At 46.0% G+C, this 18283-nt stretch overlaps 1 protein-coding gene across 4 annotated transcripts; it reads right to left on the bottom strand.

Moving 5' to 3' along the window:
• Positions 1 to 104: 104 nt before the first annotated feature.
• On the bottom strand, positions 105 to 16921 carry SLC25A44 (solute carrier family 25 member 44). Of its 4 annotated transcripts, none has more exons than XM_070367341.1 (5): positions 16768 to 16920; positions 16476 to 16600; positions 11192 to 11836; positions 6211 to 6338; positions 105 to 2764 (listed from the first exon to the last, which is right to left on the bottom strand). In XM_070367341.1, exons 2-5 carry the CDS (start codon positions 16594 to 16596, stop codon positions 2573 to 2575), a joined length of 1086 nt encoding a protein of 361 aa, XP_070223442.1. In that variant the 5' UTR covers positions 16597 to 16600; positions 16768 to 16920; the 3' UTR covers positions 105 to 2572. The 4 variants fall into 4 exon arrangements, with proteins under 4 accessions (XP_070223442.1, XP_005898783.1, XP_070223443.1 ...); XM_070367342.1 differs by having other exon boundaries at positions 2625 to 2764; positions 6211 to 6333; positions 16768 to 16921; XM_005898721.3 differs by lacking the exon at positions 16476 to 16600 and having other exon boundaries at positions 16768 to 16921.
• Positions 16922 to 18283: the final 1362 nt, after the last annotated feature.

Raw genomic sequence — 18283 nt, 5'->3', positions numbered from 1 at the left:
CCCAGCCGTGGGGAGGGGACACTGCCGGACGCGGAGGATTATACAAACACAACAACCGTAGTCCTTTCTTGGCGAGAAGGCAAAATAAGCTCGAAACTCAGGGACTCAATAAAAACGTTTAATTACACTTTTTAGAGAATTCGTACAGTGTAACAGTGAATGTTCGCCGTTAATATTATTCACAGGAGTCCATTTGATCAAATGTTAACTATCTGCATTTTTATTCCCCTGTTCTTCAATACTCCCATCAAGTTTCCCGTCTTGCCCAGTCTCCCGGAAGTTCTTCCAATTTGGCTACAGACCAATACATCACTCCAATTGGTCCGATCCATGGTCCTGGGAAAATGGAAGGCCACGGTCCCATCCCCACCAAGCCATATTTTAACCAAACCCAATACCAGTCCCTAAAATATTAGATGGAAAAGTAAGAGGCCATGGGTCCCTTTTAGTAATATGCACATCACCTTTTAAAACACCCGTGCGCGTGTGTATGTGTGTGTGTGTGTGTGTGACAGAGAACAGGAAACAAGATTCAAATACTTTACAAGAAAACAAAACAGAAGAAAAAGAGTTGAGGAGTCTGGGTCGAGAAATAATCTAAGACAAGAGAGGAAGGAGGCTACCTGTTGTCCATAATACCTCCTTACTCACTTTGCAATGGTGGGGAAGAACTGAATATAAGTCTCTAGGAAGGGGAAGGTGTGGCGCTGAGAAAAATCAACCTCCAAAGGTCTCAAAAGAATGAGTTTAAAGAGAAAGAAGGGACCCCTGGCTTCTCTTATCTCATGGTTCTTAGGGTAAAGGAATGACTGAGACACATAAGATTCAGAATGATGTGCAGACCCAACCCTTTAGATGACCATTTGCGAACAGAAACTGGAGGACTCTTGACAAAATCTAAGAAGGGACAAACAATGAAATGAATGAAAGAGAAAATAACCTTCAAAGAGCACAAGCTGGGACGTGGTGGTAAAGATAGAGAATTCAGATTCTGATCTAGCCCGGGGGGGATAGACTGTGGGGCAGCCATAAGAAATATCAAGGCTTCAGGTAGCTAGCACCTTTCAAATCGGCACCGTGGCCTCTCCCAAGGGGTGGGACCAAATAAAGTTTGAAGGGTCATCCAAGTCAGATGTTTCAAGCAGAAGTGTGGGTTTGATATGCCTTCTCATTCCATTTGCTGCACCTCTCCTCACCTACCACACTGACTTGGTAGAGGAGGTGTATGTTGTTGGGGGGAAGGATGAGGCAGGAAAGAAGCACTCATCACCTAGCTCCTGAGAGCTTCAGTAGATAATCTCGGCAGTATCAGGCTGGTAAATGCAGTGGTCCTGGTATTGAGTGACTTCCCAACCCACCCTTTACCCTCCTCCAAGCATCGCTCCAGAGGGTACCATGACCGGGATGTCTCCTTACACTGGGGAGAAGAAAAACAGTTCCACATCTCAGAGATTCCCATTGTGAGACAACATCTGTTTCTGTGAGTCCAAGTGATTGGGGTCTGTGTGTGTGTGTGTGTGTGTGTGTCCGCGCATGTGTGATGACTGCCTGGGGTTAAGAAGCTCCACTACCCTCTGCTAGGAGCTGGTCAAGGGAGATGCACTGGAGCATACATATCCTTCTGTCACTTTCCAAACCAACTACTCTCTCAACCAGACTTTTCAGAGTAGTGTTCCAAGTCCAGTGTGTCCCAGACAGTCTGATTTACTTAGAGCTGTGCCCACCACTGTAGTCATCTGGGCCAGGGGAAAACAGCAGCTTGTTTGTCCTAGGGCTGCTGGGACTGGAGGGACTGGGAGGGATAGGGAACTGGGATTGAGGGAAAAGCTACATTACATTTTTCACCTGTCTGAGGAAGGGGTAGGCTCTGACTGCAGGATTGGTGCTTTAGCAGGACTTAGACAGTAGCCTGGTTCACAGAAAAATATACACACAAAATAAAGTATCAACATTTCTCCCCAACCTAATAACTCTCCAAAGAGAGGACAAGTGCTCTGGAGAACCAGAAGTTGTTGCTGCTCCTACTCCCTGTGTAAAAGTGCCTGGCACCTTGTCCCCAGTGGCAGAGAAAAGCAGAGGAGTCTGGTGGGCAGCTCAGTCCCGAAAGAAAAATTAGCAAACCTAAGAGATGAAGGGCTGATGGCAGCTGCTTGGAATTCGGACTGAAAGCCCAAAAGGAAGAACTAGTGCTAGTAACCAAGTTCTGTGTACAGCTCTTCTCAGGACCTCAGGGACACAGATGGAGGGAGAAGGCAGAGAAGGGCTAGCACGGGATCCGATGGAGTGGGATTGGCGGGCAGAGTGGATTTCCTTAGGGCAGGACTGAGTTACCTGGACTGAGTGAGGAAGCCCAGCTTGGCAAGAAAATTAAAAACAATGAGGATGGGGGATCCAGGCGTGGAGCCTCTTCAGCAAGAGCAGTTCAAAGTCTCTGTCCCCGTCCCAGACAGGCCACCTGGCCCACAGCAGGACTAGGTCTGCGGTGGGGGCACTTGGAGAGGGTGCTAGCCTCTCCTCTCGCCCCTGACCCAGAGTAGTGTAGGAAGCAGCAGGCTTCTCTCCCCATCACTGGTTACCAGTGTCTCGAGTCAACCAGCTCAGGTCGGAGGCTGAGTTTCTTGAGGCTCTCATAGCCCACCACAATGACAATGGTGGAGGGCGTGGCCGAGATGATTCTGGCGGACAGGCCTTTCATGAGCCCCCAAGGCCCCTCTTCTGCCATCAGCTGTCGGAAGGTCAGGATGATGGAGTTCTTGCCCTCAACCTGGAGAAGTCAACACAGTGGAGGATCACAGTCTGCAAAGTCCCTACACCCAGTCTCTCCTATCTGAGCCTAAAAGTGGAAAGAATTAAGACTTGGGAGTCAGAGGGCTGGACTCTGCTTCAGCAGGACAGCTCAGCACAGTGAATGAGTGTGGCCTCTGGTGCCAGAATGCCTGGTATGAATCCTGCCCCCTAATTTACTAACAGCATAATCTCAGGTAGTTTACTTAGCACTTTGCATCCCAGTTTCCTCAAATATATAATAATAATGATAGTACCTACACCGTACAGTTGTTTTATGCAATAAGCAAAAGAATTCTTATAAATGCTGAGAACAGTGCCGGGCAGACAGTAAGTATTCAATAAATGTTAGCTTCATTAATATTACTACATAAACTACATAGTGATGAGTCTGGACCAGGTTCCCCTCTCTGGTCTCAGGGAGGCTGGATTAAATCACCTCCAAGGCTTCTGCAGACAAATTTTGATTCTGATCATCTCAATTCCTCCGAACCCACATGGCTAGAGTCCTCCCCTCCGTCCCTGCCACCTCCCACCCTGTGACCTGCCTTCCCTATCGCACCAGAAGAGTGGCCAAGGCAAGGATCTTTTCTCTCTTCTTTCCTAATACTCTTGCCCTCTTCTCCATACCTACAACCAAACACATTTAGAGACCACCCCACTCAGACCCACAGCCAATGCAAGACAGAGACCCTGTTATACCTCTCCCTATTCCCAAGGTGGGCCCATCTTTGACTAAGAACATCTCCCCATTCCTCTCTGCCTCCTTTAGCACCCGCCTCCACATTCTCTCATTCCCTTCTTCCTCTGACCACTTGTGCACCTCTCATCTTCCACTTACCTAGACACGTGAAGGACTTTTTTAGCTATGGCCCTGGTCCTCATACGCACTTTTTCTCTTCTAGCTTGGGAACGCCTCAAAGTAGTTGTTTAGTTGCCAAGTCATATAGTAGGGAAATGTTCTTTCCCTTGATTCTCCTCATGGAACCCCCATAACAAGGCTAGGAGAGAATAAGGATGGAACTTGTGCACTTTACGATTTGTAAACCGATCAGACACCATTCATTTTAAAATGTATGGGTCATAGCAGGGACAATCTTTCCTAGAGATAAATATACAACTGACCCTTGAACAACATGGGTTTGAATGATGTGAGTCCACTTATATGCAGTATTTTTTTTTCAGCAGTAACACTATTAACAGTACTAATAAAAATTAAAAATAAATAAAAAATAAAATAACCAGAAAGATTTTACCATTGCTTTTTAACCTCTATGTATTGTATATTTTGAAACATATCAAGATATATTCTTGTTTCTCTAAAGTATATACTTGGTTAATTTAAGAATTTCATGCTTATACTAACGTTAAATTTAAAGAGATTATTTAACTTCTCTGGAAATAAATAAAAATTTTACATAGGTAGCAGAGTTATTACATAAAAAATTGAATTTAGGGAATTCCCTGGCTGTCCATGAGATCATGGCATCCAGTCCCATCACTTCATGGGAAATAGATGGGGAAACAGTGTCAGACTTTATTTTTGGGGGCTCCAAAATCACTGCAGATGGTGACTGCAGCCATGAAATTAAAAGATGCTTACTCCTTGGAAGGAAAGTTATGACCAACCTAGACAGCATATTAAAAAGCAGAGACATTACTTTGTCCGTCTAGTCAAGGTCCGTCTAGTCAAGGCTATGGTTTTTCCAGTGGTCATGTATGGATGTGAGAGTTGGACTGTAAAGAAAGCTGAGCGCCGAAGAATTGATGCTTTTGAACTGTGGTGTTGGAGAAGACTCTTGAGAGTCCCTTGGACTGCAAGGAGATCCAACCAGTCCATCCTAAAGGAAATCAGTCCTGAACATTCATTGGAAGGACTGATGTTGAAGCTGAAACTCCAATCCTTTGGCCACCTGAGGTGAAGAACTGACTCACTGGAAAAGACCCTGATGCTGGGAAAGATTGAAGGCGGGAGGAGAAGGGGACGACAGAGGATGAGATGGTTGATGGTATCAGAGACTCAATGGACATGAGTTTGAGTAAGCTCCGGGAGTTGGTGATAGACAGGGAAGCCTGGAGTGCTGCAGTCCATGGGGCAGCAAAGAGTCGGACACAACTAAGCGACTGAACTGAACTGACTGAACTGGCTGTCCAATGGTTAAAACTCCACACTTCCACTGCAGTGGGCATGGGTTTGATCCCCAGATGGGGAACTAACATCCCACATGCCACGGTGGGGTGGCTAAAAAAACCTGAATTTCAAACTGAACTGCCTGCTTATATTACCTACAATGTAATTAAATGTCTTTATGACTGTAACCGATACCAAAATTGTTTAAGTAAAAATTCATCTTTATTTATACTTAAAAAAAACACCTCCCCCCCCAAAAAATCCTGCAGTACTATACAATCTGTGGATGAGGAGCCATGGATTTAGAGGGCCAAGTTACACTCTGATTTTCAACTGTGCAGAGTGTCGGCCTTCCTAAACTACATGTTGTTCGAGGTTCAATTGTACCTAGATTTACCAATCACCCCCGTCCTAACATCCATATCAGAAAAGCTGACTTCACCTCTAACCTGTTTTAAGGTTATCATCCTTCCTTCTCCTCCCTCATTCTCGGGCTTCCCTAGTGGCTCAGAGGTAAAGAACCTGCCTGCCAATGCAGATGTTGGAGCCGCTGGCTGGATCCCTGGGTCAGGAAGATCCCCTGGAGGAGGAAATGGCAACCCACTCCAGTATTCTTGCCTGGAGAATCCCATGGACAGAAGATTCGGATGGGTTACAGTCCATGGGGTTACAAAGAATTGGACATGACTGAGTGCGAGTGTGTGTACGCGTGCACACACACACTCCACCTAAAGCTTTATAGAGCGAAATGTATCATTTGTATATTATATATTATTATCTAGATTCAATTTCTTTGGCCTTCAGGTTGTGAAACTGTCACTGAGCTGACTAAAGACAGGGTCTATAATTTCTGGACAGCACCACCAAGGCCTTTGTCTGTATTTGTGCTGAGTCCATACAGAACCATCTGTGAAAACTGTTCAAGAACAGTCACTCTCACTGTAGAGAGCTCATAGCCAAGTGGAAAAGCCAGAGACACTTATGAAATAAACTAAAATCGTGTTTCTAGTATCGACAAACCTGCAAGGTAAGGAAAAGGTGGTTGATACGCTATGCTAGGGCTTCCCTGGTGGCTCAGATGGTGATCTAATAGGACAAAAGCCTCAAGGACAGCAGTAAGAATTCCTGGGGGCATGGGCAAGGAAAAGAGGCAGCAAGGTGGTAGACAGGGTGACAGGAACATCTGAGGTGGTTCAAAGTGCTCAGCTGGTTTCTGTAGATGGTGAGTCATAACCACAGGGAAAGGCTTCTCGTGGCTTATCTGGCAGCTGGGGAGAGAAGAAGACTGGTCTTACCTGTACTCGGGTTCGGATGACGTCCATGGGATTGGTGAGGATGGAAGCAGTGGCTGCAGCCAGAGGCCCCGAGACGGCTTGAAAGACAATGTGAGGGCACTCCTTTGGGCAGAGGGATGAGAGCTGCTCTGGAACCGAGGGAAAGACAGCGCCTCAGGACACGAGCCGCCAGCCCACGTGCCCCTCACTGCTTCTACCAGTTGGCCCAACGATGACAAAATTTCCATCCTTGGCCACCTTAGACCCTGTAACTTCCGTCCTGTCTTTTCTTCACGTCCATCAGAACCAACAAAAATTTATAAATCTCAGGCCCCTTCCAGAAGTCAATTTGAATAGGACAAAAATTCCTCTGGAGAAGGGGATTTCAAAATCCCTTTGCTTGCTGACTCCTTTCATTTGCTGGACAGAAATCCTTCCTGATGTGAAACTCTTATGCCGATACTCCACTTCCTCCAACTCACAGGCTAAAAAAGCAAACACTACATATTTTCTTGTATGTGCACTGGATAACTGGTAGAATACATGAGAAACTGGTCACACTGACTGTCTCCACGGAAGGGAGCGGGGTGACTACGGTAGACGAGTGTTTCCACCGCACACCTTTCTCCTACCTTTTGAATTTCAAACCATGTGAATATTTTTAAAAATAAAAAACAATTACAATTAAAAGAGAAAATCATATCCTACAGTGAAAACTTTTCTTCAGCCTGTATCAAGGAAGGAAAATTCATTTTTCAAAATGGTGACGGAGCAGATGCAATAACACCCAGATTCACCCAACCCCAGTGTCACTCGGAAGTTCACCTGCAATTGAACTCTTTTGCTTTTTCCCTCTCTGGAGGTGAGAGATGAGAGTCTGTTCATTTATTCAACAAAGATTCACTGAGTGACTACCAAGAGCCAGTCAGCTTGGGTTCTGAGGAAACAACACTAATAAAAGAGCCTCAAGTCAGAGTCTGAGGAGAACACATGGAAGCCACAAGAATCACTGAGCCCTCTCCCGGACCTGGCCATCCTTCTCAACGCTCCACAAACAGTATGATGTGGCCTGTCCCCACTTATCTCAGCAACTTCATTTCCCTCTCATTGTACATTAATGAGAAAAGTAAAGTTGCTGTCAATGCTTGCCACTGGGGAGCCTGCCTCCAGCTGCTCCTGGGACAGACCTGACCCAGGAAGGGCCACCCAGATGTGTGGGTCCTGAAGGGCGAGATCAGAGGTCCAAATTTTTATCTAGTTAAACTGGGGCTATGTATAGGAATATTAAAATTTATCAGATTAAAAAATCTAAAACAACCTTACAATATTGAGGAAGAAAGTGACAAGAGAAGGAAAAAGAACTTTTACTTCACCAAATAGTGTGTATTTCAGGGTGGATTGTTTTTTTTTTTTCCAACTTTTATAAATCCAAATTGTAATGTTTAAAAAAAAAAAAAGCTTCAAATCCCTGCCCTTATGGAATTTACACTCTTCTGCTGCTGCTGCTGCTAAGTCGCTTCAGTCGTGTCCAACTCTGTGTGACCCCATAGACGGCAGCCCACCAGGCTCCCCCATTCCTGGGATTCTCCAGGCAAGAACACTGGAGTGGGTTTTACACTCTAGTGGGGGAAAACAGACAATAAATAAAAAATAAAATATATCAGAAGGTGATGTATGCTAAAATATACATTTATATGTATATCTTATATACATATAAAATTATGGATGTTTTTAGGTATGGATAAAAATAAAGCAGGAAAAGGAGATAAGAATGCCAAGGGTAGAAGGTGAAGTTTAATCAAAGAGTTAAAGCAGAGTGTAAGCCTTATCGATCTGTGGAAAGAACTTTCCCAGCAGAGGCAACATCCTATGCAAAGGCCCTGAGGCATGCGTATGCCTGAGATCTTCAAGGGGCAGCGAGGCCAGTATGTCTGGATGAGTGAGGGGAAGAAAAGCAGATGAGGTCTAAGAGGTAGGTCATTTAGGGCCTCGCAGCCATTGCATGGACTTTGGCTTTTACTCTGAGTGAGACTGAGGGTCAAACAGATTTAAGAAAAAAATTAAGAATTCTTTTCTGGGAGAAGGGGCATTATAGAGGTAGGGGATTAAAAGGTACAAGCTATTGGGTGTAAAATAGCTACAGGGAAATATTATATAACACAGGGAATATAGCACATATTTTATAATAACTACAAATGGAGTATAACCTTTAAAAATTGTGAATCACTATATTGTACCCCTGTAATTTATACAATATTATATATTAACTATCAGTTTCAGTTCAGTCGTTCTGTCATGTCTGACTCTTTGCAACTCCATGGACTCTTTGCAACCCCATGGACAGCAACACACCAGGCCTCCCTATCCGTCACCACCTCCCAGAGTCTACTCAAACTCATGTCCATTGAGTATGTCCATTGAGTCAGTGATGGCATCCAACCACCTCATCCTCTGTCGTCCCCTTCTCCTCCCACCCTCAATCTTTCCCAGCATCAGGGTCTTTTCAAATGAGTCAGTTCTTCGCATCAGGTGGCCAAAGTATTGGAGTTTTAGCTTCAGCATCAGTCCTTCCAACAAATATTAACTATACTTCACATTAAAAAAATAATAATAACTTTTTTCTCATGCTCCTACTTTTGGTAATTTATGGCCAGGCAACTAAAGATTGGAAAACAAGTAGGAGGGTAGAGGTTGGCAGGGCAGAAGCAAAGGCTTCCAAGACCCAGCGGCATGACAGAATTCCTTAAGCCCTACCAGAATCACCTCTCCCCTGATTTCTGATCACTTTCTTCCCCAGGGTTAGAATACAAACAGAAACAAAGTGAACTGGCAGCTGTGCCTCAAGGGTGTCTTGCTCTCCAGAAGAGAAAACATTTCACAAGCATTAGAAGGTAGCATCTGGACTGCCACTGCCAGCTTCCTGGGGCCTGTCTGCATTGGCATCCAAGCCAGCAAGCTGCAGTGGGATTCAGATTCCAATTCTAATCACTCACATATGCCATTTTCCCGGGGTTTAGGAAGAGGGTGAAACATCAAAGACAAGAGGGTGGGAGAAAGAGTCCCAAGTCTTTCCTTCTCCGTTATTCACTCAACAAATGTTTATTGGGCATCTATTATCTGCAAGGCAGAAGATAAACCTAGGCTGACTTGGTTTAAGTCCTTCCTGGCTAAACGACTTTGGGCAAGTAATATAAATGAGCATTTATTTAATATTTACTATATGCCAGCCACTGTGAAAGCACGAGGCAGAAAACAGAGAAATGGGCAGGGAAGTAACTTCACGGAACTTACAGTCTAGTTAAGGAGCTGCGTGGGAGCTAGGGATAAAACAATTGCAAATTATGATAAGTGGTCTAAAGGAAAAGGTGCTGAAAAAGAAAACAGGAAGCGCGCTCTTTCCAGTTGGGTAAAGGTAGCATGTATGCCGATGCCTGAGGCATGAGAAGGGCCCGGCCACATAAAGAAAATGGGGAAGGGTGCTGCAGGCAAAAAGAACAGTATCTGCAAAGGCTAGGAGGTGAGAACGGAGCTTGCTGTATCTCGGGAATTGAACGAAGGGCAGTGAGGGTGGACCAGAGTGAGTGAAGGGAGAGGAGCGCAGGATGGGGCTGGAGAGGGAGACAAGGACCAGGTCACACACACCTGTACTGACTGTGAGAAGCATTCGATTTTATTCTAAATACCCACATGGAAGCATTGGTAGATTTTAGCAAAACGGAGTGACAAGAACCAATCTACTCGCTCGACAAGTATCTACTGAGCACTTACAGTTCATCAGCCCCTGAGACACAGTGTCACAGAGCCTGGCACACAGTGAGGGCTCAATAAATGTTAGTGGGGACAAGGACGAGGCAGGGGCCAAGCGCGACGCGCAAAGCCTCCATCTCGCTGATCTGGAGAATAACCTGGCCACTGACACCTGAAAGTCAGTCAGAAAAAGAAAAAGTTTGGGATGAAAAATGTTATAGTTGAGTAAAATTTCAGAGGTATGTGCATGCCTTCAAGTTGAAAGGTCCAACACTCAGAATATCTGTCCAGAGCTCTGGACAGGTTAGTTTGGGAAAAGAAATAGAGATTTGGACATATTAGAAAAGGACAACCCTAATTGTAGATGAAATCAAATGAGGAGACAGGGATGAAGACAGACTCCAGAGAAAATTTTTCCTAGGATGTTTCTCTAACATTAAGATTACCAGCATCTGTTCCAAAGAATCTGATACAAAGGGTCAAGGTGGAGTCCATGTATTTAAATTTTACCAAATACTCTAGATGAAAAACTGTTAAAAGAAAGAGACAAAGTTACAACGCTGTGGATGTTTCAGGGTAGCAGCGCCTACAGGTCCTGCTCTTGGCAATATGCTTTGCCCTTTCAGAAGGAAATCTGGCGGTATGTTTATTAAGACCCTCAAAAATGTCATCTCTTGGGACTTCCCTGGAGGTCCAGTGGTTACGATGTCGTGCGTCCAATGCAGGTCTGAACCCGAGTCAGGGAATTAAAACCCCAAATGCTGCGCGGCCATTACAAAAAAAATGTTATCTCTGGACCCAGTAATCCCATTTCTAAGAAATACTTGTGAACAAAAAATACAGGATTATTTTTCAAGATTATATTACATCTTGAACTTAAATTTAAAAATACCCAGGAAAGGCATCCAACTCAAAAGCTCACACTATCACCACTGATTCCATCTTTAAATCCCATGGATTTTGTCCCTCTCCACCCATTCTCTGCCAATATTCCACAAATCTTAGTTGATCCTGATGCATGGAGAACATACTCAATGTTCTACAGTCAAAGATTTTACTTGTCTGATTCCCTCCACTATAATATTAGCTCTCTGAAAGCAAGAACCATATCTTACTCATCTCTGAATCCTCTTGAATTCAAATGTTTGCTGTATGAATTCTCCCATTAAATCTCCGATTCGAACATGCCCGGGGCGATAGCGTCTGTCTCATTAGTAACCCATCCTCCAACCTCAGCCTCCTAGTTCCCGCTTACCTGCATAGAAGTGGTAGAAGGGCCACCAGACAGCACTGTTTGGGATGTAAGTAAGCAGTGAAGCCACATAGCCTCGGTAGAAGCCACGAAGTCCATCAGCCCGCAGGATCTGCCTGATGATGTCCTTGGTTTGGCCAAAGGCAACTACCCCTTGTCCCTCTGGATTCCCTCGCACTTGGAAGCGGCCCATTTTTTCACCCTTGCGCTGCATCATCAGATGCTGGGAGACCACGTCAATGGGCACTGTGATGCTCTGGGCCACGAGAGAGGCCGAGCCACCAGCCACCAGTGATTTGACTGTGTTGCTCTGGCTGTAGTCAGCTACGAACTTCCGGGTGAGCTCATAAGTGGTGACATAGCACTGGCCAGATATGAGGGTGAAGGTGTTGACCAGGAACCCCCGGTAGAGGCCAGTCACACCATCCGCCCGTAGGATCTTGATGAAGGCGTCGAAGGTCCCATGGTAGAGGCTCCTGCCTTTCTGAACCTGCAACCGAGTGCGGATGAGGGTGAACGGGTAGACGCTGACGCGGATCATCATCGTCATTGCCACACCGAACACGTAGAACTTCTTCTTGTCCAGGTGCTCCCACTCGATGATCTGGATGTTACGTTTGTCCTCCATTGTGCCTGGAGACCTGGGGGCTGGAGCAGGATGGAGGGAATATGAAGGAGATCAGAGTTCACACTTTCTCCTCTTGGCTAGGCTCTGAAACGCTATTCTCAGGCTTCATCTCCTGGGGTACTCACCTCCCAAAGCTTAGACTTCAACTAATCTGGCTCTGCCAACCCCTGCCTGATTCTTCCTTCACAGATCAAGATGCACCCCATCCCTTACCAGTCCGCGCATATTCAGGACCCCTCCTGCGAAAGCTGTTTCTCACCTCAGGGACTCCCCTGTCCCCAGTCCCACCTCAGCTCCCTGCTCCCAGCTTGCTGGACTCATCTGCTCTCTCTGCCTCTGCCCAGGCCCTGGTGTCAGGCCATACTCTTTTTCCTTCTCTCACTCACCCAGACAGCTCAGGATGCTGTGGACAAACCAACCATGTGACAGGAGGCAAGACCTTTAGGTGGGCTAATGGGATGTCACGGCGACATTCCAGGGGTTCCTAAAACCTCAAGGGAAGCACTCCATTTCTGACGCCCCTAGGCCTACTGAGAAGGCAAGGCTTTCAGCCTTCAGCCACCGAGCCTCAGCAGACTACCTCTTTTAGCACCATTTACCAGCTGACTCACCTGACTTTATTTCTGGTTTCCTGCGTTGGCCCCTCTGAGCTTCCCTGACCCACACTCACTACACTTACATTTTCTCTGGTCTGCATTAGAAGAAAATGTGAGGAAGAAAGTCAACAGGGCTTTCATACCACAACCACCACCCCCTCCCTCCCTCCCCTTTAATGAAAGAAATTAGGAAGTCAGGAACAAGTCAAAGGTCAGAGTCCTCTTTGGTTATTAGATAACTCACCCGAGAGAAAGAAATGAACCACCTGAGAGCTAAGTAGCTTCCTGAAGAATCTTGACAACTGTAGAGAACATGCGTGGCCCCCTTATCCCCAAGCACAGAAACAGTAACCTCAGCCCTAGACAATGAAGGGAGATTCCAGTGACAGAAGACAGAGAGACTCTGCCTTTGATACACTCAGTCTCTTCAAGGAGACTCAGTATCCCTCTGGGGAATGGACATAAGAAACAGAGATAAAGCAACCAGGGCAAATTAAATACATGTGGCCCTCATGTTACGTGTATCCAAAGAGTAAAGTTTCAAACAAAACTCATAAGCTTACAACTGTAATAACTATATAAAATCAGGAGCTTCCAACTTAAGAAATGAGACCACATCATATACTGGACATAGACCCAGTGACAATGTGATGTGCTCCTGTGTAGGATACTGGACATTTGCAGCCAGAAGGAGAAAGTGGAAAGTTAAATTCTAGGAAGTGAGAAGTCAGGGGCTCCCCAAATTTTAAGTAGCTTCTTGGTTTACAAGGTTAGCTTTTTGGAATTCCCTTAGCTGGACTGCAAGGAGATCCAACCAGTCCTTTCTGAAGGAGATCAGCCCTGGGATTTCTTTTGAAGGAATGATGCTAAAGCTGAAACTCCAGTACTTTGGCCAACTCATGCAAAGAGGTGACTCATTGAAAAAGACTCTGATGCTGGGAGGGATTGGGGGCAGGAGGAAAAAGGGACGACAGAGGATGAGATGGCTGGATGGCATCACCAACTCGATGGACGTGAGTTTGAGTGAACTCCGGGATATGGTGATGGACAGGGAAGCCTGGCATGCTGCGATTCATGGGGTTGCAAAGAGTCGGACATGACTGAGCGACTGAACTGAACTGAACTGAGTTGGACTGTATCACCTTCATTAAAATACAAAATACCTGCAGTATAAACTCAGTACATGTGAGCTGAAGGGAAAACCTCAGCTTCAAGGTGAGACATGCATGAGGCACATGTAACCAAGATAGGCTTCCTGGAGGAGGACAAAGCAGGTGAATGGAGAAATACATGTGGACAGTGGAAGGGAGAGAAAAATGGCTGAAACCACGGAGTTAACCAGAACAGAGAACTGAGGTCATGGGGAATGAACTAGAGATTGAGTTCTAGGAAGAGAACCTTTGGAAACTGATGTCCCACTTGCTGTGGGCCCTTCCTCCAGCCTCAGCCTACGACACCCACCAAGTCCAGTGGAGAAATCTTCTCCTTTGAGGCCCTTCAAAAGAATGGGATCACTGTACCATTGAAAAGCTAAGTGGGTGTTTGTCATCCAGGGTCCCAAGGTCATGTGTCCATTTCTACTGAGAGAGGAGGAAAGAGAGGGAGATACTAGGATTCACTGAATGCATGTTACCTCATATAATCCATACAACTTAACTTGTGTACAGTTAGACACTTCTGCTAAATGAGAAAGCAGAGATACAAACAGGTTAAAAGAAACAGGCCTAAGGTCACACAGTTGTTCAGCGGTGGAGGCAGGACATGAGCCAAGCTTGCTCCTCTGCTCCATTATGCCCTCTGCCCTCTGGGAGTTGAGGAGTTCCAGCACAAATCACCTCTGTTCTGTCTGAAGCTAAGTCATTCCAACCCTGGGAGGCAAAATTAATGCCCTCACAACTGCCAGTCACGCAAGGGTTAAGCATAAGCTCCTGGCCGTGCAGATGCCCAGGGATTTCTCTCAGCTTTGTTCCGGAGAAACCAAGAGCTGCCTCTGCTTTCCCAGCGTGTTTGTGGAGGGACTGAGCAGAGCGGCTGGGCAGGCCTGTTGTCGTCACAGGACAAATACAGCAGGACTCAAGCAGGAGAGCCTCTGCCCGGCTCATGAGTAGTGCGTGACAGGCAGGGCAACAAAGGACTCTGTCCCAGAACCTGGTTTTGAGGGCACCATCTCAACTTAGGAAACTGAATGACAGAGAACCAACATCTTCTGATTACAGCAGCACCCGGTGCCTCACTTCCCCACTTTCCTCCATCTCCATCTCTCACATGCGCCAGTCTAGTTTAAATTCCCAGAAAGAAAGAAGGACGCTCCATGGCCAAAGCAGGAAGCTTCCACCACTGCCATGATGACAGAGGAAGCCGCTATGGGTCATGCCACAGAGGGCTGAGCCTCTACAGTTGAAGGTGAAGGCACTGCATCTACTCTCCCTATCCCTTTGAAAGGTAGGGCTGGTCCCAAAAGTTGGGATCTCAACCTGCTCTTTGTTCTATAACCTCCCAACGTCATGCAGAAATGTCAAAACCAGTTCCTTCTGTCTGTCCCTCAGGAAAATCCTTCTTGCAGATACCTGTACGCTCACTTCCTGCAGCCTTCCAACTCAATCAGTCCAGCTTCTTTATGACTCTTTCCCAGACCCTCATTTGTGTGGGTGTGGACATGCTCAGTTGCATCCGACTCTTTGTGACCCTATGCACTGTAGCCTGCCAGCCTCCTCTGTCATGGGATTTTCCAGGCAAGAACACTGGAGTGGTTGCCATGCCCTCCTCCAGGGGATCTTCCCAACCCAGGGATCGAACCTGCGTCTCTTATGTCTCCAGCATTGGGAGGCGGGTTCTTTTACCACTGCACCACATGGCTCCAGTTGTGAACTGTCTCCAATCTTTTAACATAGCTTAGACACAAAGGTTAAAGTGCTTCATGTGGAGACCCACCAGATGACCCAGGATGTCCTGAAGTCATCAAATGAGATGTCAGAGGCAGAGGCCTCATTGATGAGCCTATCAGAAGAGAGGGACAAACTGGCCCAGGCAGGTATACTCCCCCTCCACTTCACTCTCCCTGTACCAGAAAAACTACACCAGACTTCACTAGGATCTCAGATAAGGTTCTGGTTCAGGACAACACAGAATCACCTGGAACGTAAGGTCATTCTATGGAAAGAACACTAGTAGTCAGGAGATCCAAGTGTGAGTTCCACTACCATTACTTTCTAGTAGGATTGGAACCAAATCACTTCTTTGAAATTCAGTTTCCTCATCTCTGAAATGGGGCTAATAAAGCCTGCCATAGCTATACAACAGTTTGGGGCAACTCACCTGAGGTAATATGTGTGAAAGCATTTTGTAAACAACAAAATACTTCTATTATTGCAGAAAGCTCTGCTGAACAGTGCTGCTCTAAATCTCTGCTACTCAGAGTGCGGCACAGACCAGTAGCATGGGCGTCACCTGGGAGTTTGTAAGAAATACAGAATTTCAGGATGCTCCACAGACCTGCTGAATAAGAGCCAACAGGATCTTGGGTGATTAATACATATATCAGAGTTGGGAAAGTACTGCCTTAAATATTAAGGACTGTCAGTATTATGACAATGGTAACAACTACTCTAGGAGTCCAGGGTCATCTGACTCCATCCTGACTGGTCACCAGGACTGGGCTCAATGATGTCTACTAGGCTCATTCAGATCTTATCAGTCAACAACCCCCACCAAATCAAATCGACACCTAAAACTTCTGACAAGTCATCTGTGGGGTTTGGGCCCCACTTCTGTGCTGGAAACAAGATCTTTGCTTCCTCCTCTAATCTTACTGAATCTGCCTGAAGGCTCTGCATCCTGGGAGCTATCTACCACATGAATGTGAATGTATTTCCACGCTTGCCCACCAGTCTTAATGAATATGCATTTCCTTAGGGAAGTTCCCTGGCATGCCTCCAACCTCTCCCTCCAAGAGAATCTCCGCTCTGGGACATGAAGAGATTCCCACCCAGCCTTCCTTTGGTCTTTCATAGGCTCCCATGTGATGCTTCACGACAGACACCACATGACAATCCTCTTCACCTACTCCATATGACACACGCTTTAAGCTGCTTCTGTCCTGGCCCCCGAACTGCCGCCTCTGGATCCTCGGACTTGTCCCTCGCCATGCCTCTCGCCATGCTTCTTTCGTTGTCAGCGAACCTCATGCTCCTCCGACAGAAAGAGATGACTAGTTGGAATCGTCCCTCATTCCCCAAACTGCGTGGCGGGCTCCCACTGAAGTGCAGCCGGGCACTGCAGGCACCCGCTGCCTCCTTGACAGGTCCAGCCCCTCGGAGACCTTAGTCCTCAAGCACCCCAAGCAGGTGGTTTCTTACCTCCTCAGATCAGGGTGGTTCCGCCGCGTCTGAGGTGAACTCCAGGTGCGGACCTCTAGGCTGCAGGTCCCATTTTATCCTCTGTTTCTGGCGACTGATGGCCTCCGGTCGCATCTTCCTCCATCTCGACCGGGCTCCCGGTACTGACGGAACCGGAAATTGGGACCTTGTCACTCCCTCCCCTTGAAGGGGCGGAGATGAACGGCGCCAATTCCACCAATGGAGTTCTGAATCTTCAGCCTCTCCCCCCGCCCCCGCAGCTAGAGTGGAAGTTCCTGGAAGCCATCTTGGATTTGGGCAGAGGCCACGCCTTCATTACCTCGGACATGCCCTCGGCTGTACAGCGCATGCGTTTTCTTTCGCCGGCTCTTCTTGAGTATCTTGTTCTAATTGGGTCACCTTGTGTTTCGATGCTATTGGAATCCTTAAATTCAAAGCTAATCTGTTATTTTTCTCATCTGTTGAGCCAAAACAGAGGCTAATGTGCTGAGCAGGAAGGACTAAATTTCGACAACCAATTTTAACGTTTGAGAGCTCAAAGAATTGCAGGAATAGAGGACATCCTGGAGGTGGAGTAGTCTCTCCCAGCTCTAAAACAATTTGCCTATACATGGATTTAAAAGAAGAGGCAGAACCCTTTAAATAAGGGACTGGGAGGTGGGGTATGGGGTGGAGAATAGATTCATTTCAAAAGAGATACTTCTACACCGCCACAAAAAGACAACCCAATTCTTTAAATGGGTAAAGGACTTGAATAGACATTTCTCTAAAGAAGGTGGCCAAAAAGCACAGGAAGAGATGTTCAGTATCATTAGGGAAAAACAAATCAAAATCATAAGATCTCACTTCACACCCACTCGGGTGGCTAAAATTAAAACAAGCAAGCAAACAAGAACCTGGAAAGTAAGGAGTGTTAGCAAGGATGTGGAGGAACTGGAACCTTCAGACATTGCTGGTGGAAATGTAAAGTGGTTTAGCTGGTGTGAAAAAGTTTGATTGTTCCTCAGTAGGTTAAGCTACATTAATATATGACCAAACAATTTCACTCTGAATAAGCATCTGAAAGAGTTGAAAACAGATGTTCAAACAAAAACTTGTAACACAAATGTTCACAGCAGCACTATTGCAATAGCCCAAAAGTAGAAACAAGGGTTCCTTGTTTATCTATACAATGGGGCATAAGCTATTTAAAATAAAATATGGATACATAGTACAATGTCGATGAGAATTTTGAAACCATTATGCTAAGTGAAATAAGCCAGACACAACAGTCACATATTGTGCAATTGTATTTAGATGAAATATGCAGAATACACAAATCTACATAGACAGAAAGCAGGTAAGTGGATTAGCGATTCCCAGGAACTGGAGGGAGGAGGAGTGGGAGTGACTGTTTAATTAATACAGAGTTTCTGTTTGGAGTGATGAAAGTGTTCTGGACCTAGATAGTGGTGATGATTATACAACATTGTGAATGGCTAAATGTCAGCAATAGTAAATTTTATGTTATACGTAT

This window comes from Bos mutus, chromosome 3, assembly GCF_027580195.1.
Source record: "Bos mutus isolate GX-2022 chromosome 3, NWIPB_WYAK_1.1, whole genome shotgun sequence".
NCBI classification, from domain to species: Eukaryota; Metazoa; Chordata; class Mammalia; order Artiodactyla; family Bovidae; genus Bos; species Bos mutus.
This window is presented reverse-complemented; position numbering and strand designations above follow the sequence as displayed.